This window comes from Schistocerca piceifrons, chromosome 7, assembly GCF_021461385.2.
Source record: "Schistocerca piceifrons isolate TAMUIC-IGC-003096 chromosome 7, iqSchPice1.1, whole genome shotgun sequence".
Lineage (NCBI taxonomy): Eukaryota > Metazoa > Arthropoda > Insecta > Orthoptera > Acrididae > Schistocerca > Schistocerca piceifrons.
The window spans coordinates 102,234,856-102,250,215 of record NC_060144.1 but is presented as its reverse complement, the minus strand read 5'-3'; the positions used below and the strand labels follow the sequence as shown (position 1 = coordinate 102,250,215).

The 15,360-nt window shown below is 40.7% G+C and overlaps 1 protein-coding gene across 9 annotated transcripts in view; it reads left to right on the top strand.

Moving 5' to 3' along the window:
* LOC124804727 (cleavage and polyadenylation specificity factor subunit 6) overlaps positions 1 to 15,360 on the top strand; it is a 174,951-nt gene that overhangs the window by 100,254 nt on the left and 59,337 nt on the right. For 4 of the 9 annotated variants that reach the window (XM_047265014.1, XM_047265015.1, XM_047265011.1 and 1 more), the window contains 2 exons: positions 55 to 175; positions 6,179 to 6,295. In XM_047265014.1, coding sequence (XP_047120970.1) covers positions 55 to 175; positions 6,179 to 6,295 — 238 coding nt within the window. The remainder of the gene's footprint in view (positions 1 to 54; positions 176 to 6,178; positions 6,296 to 15,360) is intronic. The other 5 variants (XM_047265016.1, XM_047265017.1, XM_047265020.1 and 2 more) reach the window with 3 other exon arrangements.

Below are 15,360 nucleotides of genomic sequence, written 5' to 3'. Positions count from 1 at the left end.
TTCGTGCTACCACATGATGATGTATTCAGTTAATCAGGTGCAATTTTTTTTCAGCAGCCATTCCAAGGTCCCCCTCCAGGACAAGGTCCCCCTCGTGGCCCACCACCAGGAACAATGCAGCCAGATCCACGGGGACCGCCACCTCGCCCAGAATGGAACCGTCCACCAGGTCCTGGTTGGTTATTATTGTCTTATCTACGTGAAACAGAATCAAAGTTGTTAATTTTCTCATGTATTTAAAGGGTCTTACAGTAATCTATCTTTGTTAGCCATATATTTTACTTGTGAAGCACTCTGCAGTGCATAGCAGGCTTTGAACTGTTATTTGACATAGTTACATGGTGCACTGTCACATCACCACTGCTAAGGCTCAGACATTGATGGCAGAAAACTGCAGGCTGATTATAATGAGATGATTAATGTTGCACAGCAGAATTGCTACTGGCTACACACTTACATACCTGGATTTGAACTCTGTATTATCTCCAATTTGAAGAATTCTTGGAGCCCCTACATTACTGTCGGTGGGTTAGAACCGAACTACAGGATGATCCAAAACTCTGTTAACATTTGAAAATTGGGATATAATTTGATACACTTGTTTGAAATGACATGGAGCTTCATTGAAACAAAAAAGTCCACAAAATGACCTTCAGACGACTCTTCATATGATACAAAAGCAATAATTAGCGTAACAGTTGTCTTTTAGCAAAGAGGATGGCACTTACAACAAATGATCAGTGGTTTGGTCGTCATTCATCAACAAAACCATTAATTGAGGGACAATTTTGTGAACAGCACTGTATAACAAATCAGTAAGTATAGTGAGAAATTGCCATCGAATGTTGTCATTTAGCATCCCTAATGCGGTCGAACAGTAGTGGTAGACTTGAGATTTTTGGTAACCCCATAGCCAATAATCACACGGATTGAGGGATGGAGAGTTGGGAGGCTAAGCATGACAGATGTGGCAGTGCATCATGCGATTCTCTCCAAACGGTACATGCAAGTGATACGGGATGGAGCACCAACATACATGAAAGTTTTACCTTCCCGTGGGTATTTAGGATGATCTGACTCCCCCTCTCAATAGTTCGTTTTATACATGTTTCTCAAGTGGCATCACTGACGTTTTCATTTTATACATGATTCTCAAGTGGCATCACTGACGTTTTCCTATCCAGCATCTCTGGTTGGCCTGTTTTTGCACTCTTTTTCTGGTTTCAATAAAACCTCTTACCTTTTCAGGCATGTGTCACTTTTTACCTCTCTACCACATTTTTAAATCTTAACAGAAACGGTCGCTGTTGATGCTTGTTTTATCAGCCAGTGTTAGCAGTTTTCAAAGGATTTGCAGCTGCAGGCTTCACTCTCTTGAGTTGTTGTAGCCTTCCTGTCACAAACACTGGTATGCTGATTGATGAGCATCAAAGACTTCTTGGATTATTTATAGGTGAGCAGACTACCTTCTGTGTAGACCTATATAAGAAATTGTCACATGTTTCATTTCTTCTATACTTCAAAAGTGGACCCTGTTATTCTTGAAAAGATAGTTGTCGACATTATCAAAAACCCGTAACTCATCTTGCTTCTTGTTTATAGTATGTTGCAGTGGTTGCAATATCAAATTGCTCTCCTTAACATCATCTGCTTCTCTTTTCATAGTTTTGTCATCTGGTTTCTTTACTTTATATAGACGTTCTGTGTTCTTTTAACCTTCTGTTTTTGCTCATTACTAGTTTATTGGTAGCTCGTGATGTTCATACAGCTGATTCTCTTTTCTCTGGAGGTTTTTTGAGTTTCCTGTGGGTGACGTCTATTACTCGTGTAGTTGTGCTTGCTTCTACTGCTTTGCATTTCTCTTCAGGCTATTCTTCTTGCCTTGTCACATGATGCTCTGCTAGTCTCCTTTTTTAGATGTGTGTTTCCTTTTGCTTGTTTCATTTGCTACACTTTTATGTTCTCTCTTTCCATCAGTTAAATTAATATGCCCTCTATTAGCAAAGGATTTTTGCTGGGCTTTGTCTTTTTGCTCAGTCATTCCTCTCTTGCTTTCACCATTTCGAGCCCCCTTCTCTATCGTATTCCTTTCCCCTGTTCGTTACTAATTATGTTATACTCCCTTTGGTAATCTCAGTGGTCATTAGATGTTTCAGTTTATTTAGGTCCCTTCTTTTTAACCCTTTGCACTCTATAATGCAGGCACAGGTCAACTCCATGTGCTCTTATTTAAATTGCCATACCACAGACAATTACTTAAATCTGTCTGGAAACAATGAGGCTACTGACCAACAATTAGGACACTCGAGGGTTGGAACTTAAATAGTGGCAACTATTTATTCACAACTGATACAAAAGAGTTACATGTTCGCACCTGTTACTGTCCTTCAAAGTAATCACCAGCATTATGTAGAACCCATTGCTAGCGATGTGGAAGGCATAGTATACCATTAACAGAGCCTGTTCTGTTGATAGTGTGAATGGAGCAGTCTACTGCCTGTCGAATCTCTGGAACAGTTCTGAAGCAAATGCCACGAAGTGCTTCCTTCATCTTTGGAATCAAATTAAAGTCACAAGGACTTAAGTCCAGGGAGTATGGTGGATAGTACAGTACTTCCCATTCCCCCGACCGAACAGAGCAGCCACAGTGTGTGCTGTATGCGCCCGTGCATTGTGTTGCAAAATGAGTGGGTTGCGCAGGAAGTGTCGCCACTTCTTTTGCAAAGCTGGTCGCAGGTGATGCTCTAAAAATGAACTCTAATACAGTGCATTGACAGTCTGCTATAGAGGAACGTAATGCATTAGGATAACACCATCACAGTTGTACACAAGAATCACCATAACTTTCACTGGGGCTCTGACGCACTTTCGACTTTTGTGGCGACCCATAATGACACCATTTGTTGGATTGGTGTTTCAGTTTTGGCTCGTACAGTCTGGCCCATGTCTCATTGAGTGTTAAGGTACAACATGAGAAAGCCTCTCCTTCATGGTGATTTCCCTAAATCACTCCAGGCAAATGCCGGGATGGTTCCTCTGAAAGGGCACGGCCGACTTCCTTCCCCATCCTTCCCTAATCCGATGAGACCGATGACCACGCTGCCTGGTCTCCTTCCCCAAACCAACCAACCAACCTCTCCTTCATGCTCATAGCGCTCAGAGTGCGCTTGAGCAGCGTCGTAACACATCCATTTCTGTATTTCTGTCAAGTCACGCGGAACGATTGCTCTCTCAAAAATGACTGTTTTTCCCTCGATTGTGGATTAGCCGTTGACATGGGATGGGCGAGTCCATCTCCTCGGAGGTAAGGTAGGTATGTCAACAACGTGTGCTATCAGCGACAATAATAATTGCGTAGTGTCTCCACAGCAGGGTTCCAAGCTATGTACATCAAAACAAAAAGTACGCTTTCATTCAAATGTATTTACAAGTCATAAAACAAAAAATTTTCACTGTGTGATATTTTTTGAACTCTTTGGGGTGGACTGCTTCCATCGTCATTTCACTCGGAATTGTTTACAAATGAATCACTGTTATCCTCAAATTGAGGGTCACTCTTATTTTCACTTTGACATTCCTCAGAAAGAACTGTGTGAAGAACTAGACATTTCATGTCTACTAACTTGAACACAATAATTACTACAATGTTTCACTTGACATAACAGCTGAAGTTCAACAAAGAGTTAACACAGGCTTCCCCAGAGGTCAGTACTATACAGTATTGATGCCTAGCACAGTCAGATTCGAAAACGGAGCTTGTGAGGAATGAAAAATGGTGTTGAGCGAGACATGGCATTGGAGTGGAAAATAAAATTTGCAGTATCGAGCACCGCTCATCGCAGGAGTGGCAAGGGTTATGTTTCTATCTTGTTTCTTCAGCTTTAATCTACATTTCAAAATTAATAAACTTTGATCAAAGTCTAGTCTGTTTAAAGCGGTGTTTTGTAGTTCTGAACCTTTCCCCATTGCATAATCTATTTGAAACCTTCTGATGTCTGTAGGCCTTTCCACGCATACGACCTTCTCTCGCGATTTCTACATTGTTTCCTGGTGTTAAATTGTGCTCTGTGGAAGGTACTACCAGCTAGCCTCCCTTCTTATTCCTTTTTCCACTGTAATATTCTAGTCCCCCACCACAATCGGTTTCTCTCCCATAATATGCTGATTTTATTTTTTATTTTTTTTTACAATGTTGGGATAGATAGATCGCTACTTGCAGTAAATAAGGCACATTTAAGTTGCAGACAGGCACAATTAAGACACACTTATTTGTTGGCTGTATACTCCTTGTAACCCAAAGCCAAAAGAAATAAATAAAAAAAAGGCACTTACATAAAGATTTTAGCCACAGCCTTCATCAGCAGGAGAGAAACACACTCCTCATACCTATAAGGAAGCACACCTCATGCACACATGACGGTCAACTCCAGCAACTCGGGCTGGAATGCCATTCCAGCAGGCAATTGGTTAACTTCAGCACAGTGGCCATTAGAAGTGTAAAATATGTACTGATAACTCTGAAACATTCACATAGTAACCTAATTAAATCCTCATCTGGGTACGGATATGTCTGAGCTGCCTACACACATTCTGAAGGTGCTTCAGCAGTAAACAGTACATTTCTGCACTCAATCCCTTACTCACATAGTTATTGGTGAAGCAACATTCAGGTACTGTCACCCATTATTAGAATGCTGCCTCACTAACATCTGTGTATAATGATTCAGTACAGAAATGCACTTATGTTGCTAAATCAACTTAAGAATATATATGGGCAGCTCATAGATTTGTACTTGGACATTGTGGGCCTTCAGAATTATCTGCATATACAGATCACTAGGAAACATCACGATTGTGAGAGGCTTAAAATCCTTAGTCTGATTATCACAGTAAGAAAAGACTTTACTTAATTTTATAAAATTGTCCAACCACAAGAAAAACACTGTACATTGTCGGACAGCAGTAGGTTGAACAGAGAGATGGGTGTTTGTGGACGTATTATTTTTGGCATGTCAGTGAGGTCCAGGAAGCATGCTGTCATGTATCAGAACTGACTCGTTTGAGTTATCCCATTGAATGACCTCTTCTCTCTTTTCATCCTACTGCAGTTAGATATCGGGGCCTGACAAAAATAGCACTCCTGTATTGTCTACGGACCCCTCCAGATGCTTAGATTCTTGGCCTGATTCTGGTCCCAGGCTCTATAAATATGTAAGAAGTCACATTTACGTTAGTATTTAACTTGAGCAACTCTTTTAGTTAAATGTGGTGAAACTCATACATTTTTGAAGTGCCTGTTTACATAGTTCCGGAGAAGGAATATCGATGATGAATTCCTATTCTGTTATTTCCAGTGAGTGTGTTTCCTTGGCCAGCCTGTTGTCTTAAACTTCTTTTTAGGGCATTTTTTTCTTTGTTCTTCCTTGGTCCATCCTCTTTACATGTCTGATTAGTACATATATTTTGAAAACATTGAGAAAAATATGTTTGAATTACACCATGTACTCAAATGTTGGAAAACAGAATTTTTTTTGTTTAACTGTGATTTCTGGCACTTATTTAAAATTTAAAGTATTATAAATTATTTCTTGATTAGTTTCTAGCATTTGACTGGAATCACTCATTATTATTATTATTATTATTATTATTATTATTATCATCATTATTATTATCTGCCAGTTCAAAACTGCAGAAACTTGCAGTTAGCAAATTTTGCAGCATAGACTATGTCTGCAAGCTGCAATAAATGCATTAAAAAGCATGTTTGCATTGATGTTTCTTTTGATTGTCAAATAAGGATCGGCCTGATCTTTGACACATTTTGGGATGACTACTGGGAAACATATCTTGCAAATGAATTCATTGTTTTAGTGATGTTCTATGCATTCAGAAAGATACAATGAAATGACAATACAGGTTCCTGACTCGCCAAGTATCTTTCTAATGCATTTTTGTCATGATGGTGACACTATTTTTAAAGCCTTAAGGTTTCAGAATTTAAAAGTATTTTTAGTCTGTGGATCTTTTTGGACACAAAATTGTTTCGTCTTCATATGTTTTATTCATTTGTCAGCACACATGGTCCTAAGTTTGTGAGAAACTGGCATGCTCATGTTCTGTACACCTGCATTATATGTTTTTCTTGTGTAAACACTATCAAATGTTCCTTTGCTTACAGGTATTCACCACCACCCAGGTCCGGGATTCCCACCCCATAGTCAGCCCCCACCAATGCAAGGTCCACCTCCTGGACAAGGACCACCGCCAAGAGGCCCACCACCGGGTCAGATGGGAGGTACACACATACACACACACAAATCCATGCACACACTCTCTTTGCATTGGCAGTTGAATATCAGATATATGACAGTTGTCTTTGAAATTACATTATTTGGTTAAACCGTGTTGTCATCTGTATAGTAGTAGTTATTATGTTACAATCATGTTAACTTTTCTTCTGCTCCATTAGAATCAAATGATTATGGCTCATACTTGAAAGATTTTTTAAAATACTGTATATTTCATCTTGGTTGATTTATTGCCCTTGCTGTTACAATTTTATACAAAATAAAACAAAATAATACACGTTCTGGGGAGAGTGACACCCTCTGGGTCTGTTATGTGACATTTGATACCCATTACTGCATTAAGACTTCTAGATTTTTCCATTAACTACAATGTGTAGCTACACCCATCAGTTTTGCCTATGCATCGATTTTTTTTTTCTCTCTTAGAATTCAGTAAAGAACCTCTTGTTCCATCTACCATATATTTGCCTGGCTACATGGCCTTTCCATCTCTGTATAATTTAATAGTCATAATTAAGTCAACGATTCCAATCTGTTCCCTGATCTAATTTTTGTTTTGTTTTTGTTTGTTATGCCTGATTTAGAATAAAAAAAGAATGACAGCAGAGTAGTGGGGGTATGTCAGTGTTGTCAGTTCAAAATTAACTGTGCATGCAGTATGGCTGTAAGTATACAGCTGTTCCAGCAACAGCTTTTGGCTCCATATCAAACACATTTGCAGTTTCCCCCATTTATGTCCACTATGAACTGTGGTTTGCAGGATCACAACTACTGTACCACTTTTAAGGAATGCCCTGTGCTAATAGTGCGATACCACTTTCATGGGCATGCATTGTTCATTAAAGTAATCAGTGTTATCAATTTTTTTAGTTGTATTTTATGTACAGTAGTAGTTCTCAGACAGATCTGCGTCATTCTTGTGAGAGTAGCAACTAATCACATGAAAGTACTGATTCATGTAATGTCCCATAGTATGTCACACTTATGCAGATAGTGAAATGAGTTGTTTCAGAAAAAGTTCATCCAGTCAAAATGTTTATCACAAAGTATGACTGTAATGCAAGAAACACATGAATTTGCAGCAGGAGGTGAGCACTACTCAACGAAGAATATTCTCCAATTAGTTGGTGCTGTGGTAACTGTCCTGTAAATAACTTCCTGGTCTATCACTTCGTTATTTTGATAAAAGTATAGCAAGTATAATTCCCATTCATAATATGGCCCACTACCTGTAAACTTTCAGGCACATTGGAAGACATTGAGAAAGCTTTTATAGTCAAATTAAAGTTGCTTTGTAGTTTACACTTCACTTTTTGGAGCTGGTTTCCTCAAACCAGAGCCTGCAGTGCCATGTCCAAACTTTCTCAACATTTTGTCAGTTTGCTTCCAGTTCCTCGCCCAGCCTTCTTTCCTGATGTGTTTGGATCCTGAATACAGGATCTGGCCATTTTTCACACAATATTGCGTGAAGCTAAATTTTTGAAGGCTGCAATTCATCATCGTGACTGGGGGGTTACCAGATTCATAATGCAGCATAGTGGTGTAATGCAATGGTTATCATATAAAACTGATGTGAGGCTTTACATTCAAATCTTTAGTGCAGAGAAACTCTATTATTTCTAAACATAATCAAAAGACACTTACAGTTATTTTTGTTTCAGTTTCACTTTCCAATTGACCTTTCTATTTGCTCTTATTTTTCTTCCTATCATTCTTTTTTTGTGGTTGGAATCTGGCTTTACCACCAGTAATTTGGAGCCAAATGTCAACAAGGTCTGCTCATCAGTTGGTAACAACAGCCCGTGTAGTCTATGTGAGGATAATTTCATTTAATGAATGGCAGCAACAAATCGCAGTTTTCTTTTACCGCTGAAACAGCAATTTTTCTGCTGATAGATATTAATTTTAATCACTGTGAACAAAGTGATCGTGATTTTTGTTCTGCCACAGATTGTTCACTACCGTTGTCTCAAATATCTTGCACATCACGAGTCTGTGGTTAGATTAGAACACGAGTTTAAATTCAGGGCTACCAAACTAGTTGGCTTCTGCGACAGTTGTGGGTCACTTAAAACCAACTGTTGACACAGCATCTTGCGTTTCCATTTCACCTCGCAGCGGCCACTCCCAACATTGGTCTACGTTCACTACCAGCATATGTGAAGAGAGAGACTGGGTTCGTATGTTGCTTATAACTCATAAGAAGTCAGCAGTGGATGTGGCAACATTGTAGTGGCAGGTGACGTATTTCAGTTGTCAAATACTTTTAATTGGACTAAAGTGTCTCGGGTGCACTCCAGGCTATTTTTACCCACTGTTTTATTTCTTCTGCTATCCACAAAGTCATTGCCTTTAGCTACTCTAAATACATCGACTCGTCAACTGTACCGGTTTTACAAAACTTCAGAACAAAAATAATTTTGCATGATGTGTCACTGCCAAGTAACATAGCTTGATGAAACTTGAACTGTGCATAGTATGAATTGTTGCAGAACACTGAAAGAAATAAGCAATGATTGGACAGAAATGGCACTTATTCAAAGACAGTAATTAGATTGAAGTCGCCATGATTCATGATGGTCACCTGGTCATTAAAACAGGCAGGCCATTGTTCTTTTAATAGTGTTTGACATCACCATGGATGGCAGTGCATGTTCTGCAACATGCTCCCATGTTAACCATAACACTATTAAGGAGTTCTTGTGGTAGAGCATTACATTGCTCCACCATCATGGTGAACCACTGTTGGATGATCATTAGTTCAAGTGGATGTGCTGCAATACATCTCCCAAACTCATCCCTTACATTCTCAGTGGAGTTGGAAGTTCAGAGGAATGGGCAGGCCAGTCCATTTTCCAAATATCCTCTTGTTACGAGAGCTCCTCCAACAGTGCTGTTCGATACTGTTGTACAATATCATCCATAAAAATGATGTTTGGGCTAATAGCATCTCTGAAAAGGTGCACATGGAGAATGAGTACAGTTTTACTCTTAACAGTTACTGAGTGTGCAATTTTCGAAGACCTGGAAGTCAGTAAGCCCATTATGCCTTCCCACACCATAACACGTGGACCACTATAACGATCATGTTTGACAGTATTCCTGGATGCGTTACGTTTCCCACTTCTGCCCATATGAAGGTATGTAAAGTGTTGTTTAACATGGTTTGTATTGGTGGTACAGGTGTTCTGGTGTAGGGAGACATGATGTTGCATGATCACAGTGACCTCCAAATCTTTGAACACAGTACGCTAACAGAAATATCATTGTGACACTGTACTAATTCCCCATGCTCGTCTTTTCAGGGGGTGCTTTTGTCCCTGACTTCAATTTTGTGGATGATTTTGTTCAGTAGCATTGAACAGCACTGGTGGAGGAGCCCTTGCATCGAGAGGATATTTGACTAATGGGGTGGCCCATCTAGTATGTGTGCGGGATGTGTTTGAGAGATGTATTGCAGCACGCACCAATGATCATCCAACAGTGGTGACCCACACTGGTAAAGGAATGGAATGCCCTACCACAAGAACTCCTTACCAGTTTTATGGTCAGCATGGGAGCATGTTTCAGAACGTGTGTTACTGTCTGTTATGATCTCAACCCTATAAGAGAACCATGGCGTGCCTTTTTTAATGTCCAGGGAATCATCATGAATCACAGTGACTTCAGTGGAATTATTGTCTTTGAATAAATGTCATTTTTGTTTGTCTCATTGGGTATTTCTTTCATTTACCTTCTGTACTCTACTGTAGCGTTCATTCTACATATGGTGCAGATTTCATCAAGCTATGTTAATAGGCTGTGACATATCATGCAAAAGCAATTTTTGTTCTGGAGATTTGCATACCAGTGTAATTTTGCAAGATCATTGTCAGTTTGTGCTATTTTTGGTTTGTTAATTATATGTTGTTAGTCTTACTGCAATTCATTTTCATGCCTACTTTTTAACTCGTACATCAAAGTTCTTCCATTTGTTTCTAAAGTTTTTCTGCATTACAAGCAAAAGAGAATGCGATTTAGCTATATTATGTCAACCAGAATTCTTCATTTTCTCAGTTGAGGGGATTGAAAAAATTCATTGAGTGCTAAGAACATATTTGGAAGTATGGAAACTCCTTACCTGACACCTTTTTCAATTTTAAATTTGTTACTGCCCACATGAGGCCTAATGAGATTGACATATATGTTCTTCATTTTTCAAGGGTTATTAATACAGATTTCATTGAAACATGACATGAAAAACTTTGTCAATATAATGGAAGGAAACATTCCACGTGGGAAAAATTATATATAAATACAAAGATGAGGTGACTTACCGAACAAAAACGCTGGCAGGTCGATAGACACACAAACAAACACAAACATACACACAAAATTCAAGCTTTCGCAACAAATTGTTGCCTCATCAGGAAAGAGGGAAGGAGAGGGGAAGACGAAAGGAAGTGGGTTTTAAAGGAGAGGGTAAGGAGTCATTCCAATCCCGGGAGCGGAAAGACTTACCTTAGGGGGAAAAAAGGATAGGTATACACTCGCACACACGCACATATCCATCCACACATACAGACACAAGCAGACATATTTAAAGACCAACTTTGTCAGGAATATATGAATTCTAGGCAATGTGGCGATTTGTACACATAGTTCAGTTGTGTAATCTAGTTTGACATAGAAATAATACTGATATGCAAATTCTTGATTGCGCTGTATTTGTTTCTAAATTTAGTTTTTTTTTCCTTTTCCTAATTTTTTTTCTTTATGTGTTTAATTCTAATATTTTTATTTAACTAAATTTATGAAATATTACAAGATTCTGCTGTTACACTGAAGAGCCAGAGAAACTGGTACACTTGCCTGATAATCGTGTACGGCCCCTGCAGGCACTCAGAAGTGCCACAACCTGACGTGGCATGGACTCAACTAATGTCTGAAGTATTGCTGGAGGAGGGAATTGACACCATGAACCCTGTCCGCAGCTCGTGGTCAAGTGACTAGCATTGCTGCCTCTGGATCACGGGGTCCTCAGTTCACTTCCCGGCTGGGTTGGAGATGTTCTGTGCACAGGGACTGGGTGTTTGTGTCGTCGTCGTCGTCGTCGTCGTCGTCGTTATCATCATCATCATCATCATCGTCGTCGTCATCAGTGACAGTGGCTAGATTGAACTGTGTAAAAAATTGGACTGTGAAAAAATTGGGACTCAGTACAGGTGCTGATTAGCGTGCAGTCGAGTGCCCCACAAACTGAACATCGTCGTCAACCATGAATCCTGCAGGGATGTTCATAAATCCGTAAGAGTATGAGGGGGAGGAGATCTCTTCTGAACAGCACGTTGCAAAGCATCCCAGATATGCTCAATAATGTTTATGTCTGGGGAGTTCTGCGGCCAGTGGACATGTTTAAACTCAGAAGAGTGTCCCTGAAGCCACTGTGTAGCAATTCTGGATGTGTGGGGTGTCGCATTGTGCTGCTGTAACTGCCAAATTCCGTCGGAACGCACAATGGACATAAGTGGATTCAGGTTATCAGACAGGATGCTTATGTATGTGTCACCTGTAAGAGTTGTATCAAGATGTATCAGAGGTCCCATATCGCCCCAACTGCACACGCCCCACACCATACAGAACCTCCCTCAACTTGAACAGTCTGACACACAGGGCGCATGGCTTGATGAGGTTGTCTCCATACTCGAACATGTCCATTCACTCGTTACAATTTGAAACGAGACTCGTCCGACCAGGCAACATGTTTGCAGTCATCAGCAGTCCAGTGTTGGCCTTGATGGGCCCAGGTGAGGTGTAAAGCTTTCCGTTGTGCCATCATCAAGGGTACACAAGTGGGCGCTTCGGCTCCGAAAGCCCATATCGATGAGGTTTCATTGCACGCTGATACTTGTTGATGGCCCAGCACTGAAATCTGCAGCAGTTTGTGGAAGGGCTGTGCTTCTGTCACATTCAATGATTCTCTTTAGTAGTTATTTGTCCCATTCTTGCTGGATCTTTTCCCAGCCACTGCAATGTCAGAGATTTGATGTTTTACCAGATTTCTGATGCTCACGGTGCGCCGACTAGAACACCCTGTTTAAACTCATTCAAATCTTGATACCCTGCCATTGTAGCAGCAGTAACCAATCTAACAACTGCACCAGACACTTGTCGTCTTAGATAGATGTTGCCGACTATAGCACCATATTGTTCCTGTTTACATATATCTGTCTTTGAAAATGGATACCTATACCAGTTTCGTTGGCACTTCAGTATAATAGCTGTACATGGTGCAATTGAAGAATTTTGTTAATGTTCTCAGAAAATAGAGAAAACAAAAGTTACAAAGAAAGTATCTTTACTGGCCTTCAAAGTAATCACCATTACATAGAACATGCTTTTGACATTGATTGTAAAGCTGTTGGAAACTGTCAGCAAATGCTTTTTATGGAATCACTAGCAGCACTGTTGTCATGTATGTGGGCAATTGTGCTTATAATGTCTTTGGTAATCTCCAACTGTGACAAAGGTTAAGGCCAAAAATTTAGATGTGAGGGAGTGATTCTTTTCGGCGTGCCTGTCTGTGGCTCAGCGATCATCTTCATTTTGAGTTGATACCTATTCTCATTACTACTGATATTATCAGAGTATTTGTGCAAGTTATCTGTTGCATGGAGTGATCAACACGGCCTCATTTCATCAAGATGGTGTCTGTGACAAGTGAATTGCTGGCCACACGAATGGGCTTCCATGACGGGCCAAAAATGGAGGCCATTTCTTTGGCTATCTCTTAAGGGATCGGGCCAACCAATCTGAAGCCCATCATTTCCCACTAATGTGCAGGCCCTGCCCATCGGATCTAGTCTCATTGATCTGCCTGCAGTCCGGGTCTGTTTGTATATGGCATAATGCGGTGGATTTTCGTGTTTTATCCAAGGACCCAGAACTGCGGTGCTCCTCGGCAGGCCAGAGGCCACTGGTGATGGATTTCAGGAATTGCAACTGTCTTACCGCAAGTACATTGTACAGTGTAGCATTTTTCAGACTCATTTATTCTAGTACATTTTAGCACTTTGGAAATAGGTCATATATTAGAAAGTATGGACAATAAGAAGAAGAAAATTGTCAGTTGTTGGTGGTTTGTACGCTATGTACTCATATATGTCTCGAAAGAAAAATCACACAATACCTGTAAAATAATAGACATAAAACAATGACTAAGAACAGACAATAATGAACATAGTAGAACTGACATTTTTTTTGGTGGTCACCTATAGTGTTGGTTTGCACAACTCTTCCCCTTTACCCTGCCTTATACACTTCTTTCAAGAGGCCTACTTTTTTCTGAGGTTATTTCTGAAATCAGTGGAGGTATTTTAAATCTGTCTTCAGACTCCAAGGAAACAAGTTTTTTTTTTTTTTTTTTTTTGGTCAGAAATGTTTCGTTTTATTGAAATAAAATGACAACAGTGGTCTTAATGAAACACACATACCATTTGACTTGCTTTCCCCATCTAAAAACAGTTCATTACAAAAGATTTTGACATTAGTACTTAAGATTTTTGCTCACACGGGCCAGAAATCTACCATGGGGCCCCAACCTTCGCAGCATCTTTTCCCTTCCATGCTGCATGTTTATCCTCTTGCTATTCTTTTTCCTGTCCCATGGGGAACATGTCTGGGGTGTTTTTGGGAATGGCCTGCACTGACTGTAGCTGACATAAGAATAGTCTCACCACTGTTTTTCATTCCTTTTTCCTTTCTTCGTTCACCTTATCGTATCCTTCCTCTGCTTTGCTGTGTGAGTCTCCTCTTTTTTCTTGTTCCTCCCTGTGCGCTCCTGAAGGCCAGCCCATGTGTCTGACGTGTAACAGGTGACTAGGTAATGCATAATTCCCAGCCCGGGGTCGACAGGTAGGGTTTGCACATACCCCCTGGTACAGGCCAGGTTCAGGGAGGTGTGATTGCCTGAGCTGTTACCTTCCCAAATTGCCAATTGGTTCCTCTGTCAGGTGTTCAGGTGGTGTTGACCTGAGGTGTGAACAGTCATTAAGGCAGGTGCACCTCCTTGTGAAGGGGGCTCCTGTTGGAAGGAGCCTGCCATCGGAGACACTGGCAATCATGGGGATTTTCTCGCAATGAGCCAATCATCTTCACACTCAAAATCTACAAAATATAAACGGAATGAGGCCAACAGTTCAAAGATCCTCCCAGCTGCACCCCAGTTCCTCGTGGTTTCAACTACTGAAGACGGTCAGTCCTTCACCACGGTAAATCCATTTATTATTCAGAAACGTGTTGATGCAGTTGCTGGCCCTGTGATATCCTGTTGTCGTTTACAGAATGGGACTTCACTTTTGGAGACAACTTCTGATTCTCAAGCACAACTGCTTGCTGCTTTGCTTCTCCACGGCTATCCTGTTCGTGTTGAGACTCATAGAACTCTGAATTCTTCCCATTGTGCTATTTACACAAGGCTGCTCTATGATCTGACAGAGGCCGAAATCCAAATGTACCTCTCTGATCAGGGTGTCATTGCCATCCATGGGATGATGGGAAAGGTAGATGCCTCCTTAGTTCCCATGTGCACTTTCTTCCTAACCTTTGATCAAGAGGTGCTTCTGTCCAAGTATAAAGCATGCTATGAGGTTCTCACAGTTCAAGCATACATTCTGAATCTGAAGCACTGCTACCAGTGTCATAGTTTCAACCACACTTCAATGCCTTGTCGACACCTGGCCAAATTTGTAACCTGTGGTAGGGATGCGCATGAGGGCGACTGTCTGCCTTCTTTTCCCTGCTGTATCAACTGCAAAGGGTGACCATCCACATCCTCTTGAGATTGTCCCATGTATCTTTATGAGTGTGGTAAAGGAGAAAGTTCCTTACACCGTTGCTCACAAGTTATTGGCTAGTCACGTACCCTGCGTTCTACCACCTGGCCCTTATAGTACTGTTCTTGTTAAATCTCACTCCATGAAGGGCATGGCCACGCAGACTTGGCGACCTCAAATTCAGCTCTGGGGTTGTGAAAGCACCCAGTGTTATGGTAGCATCGCAGTCCCCTTGTCCA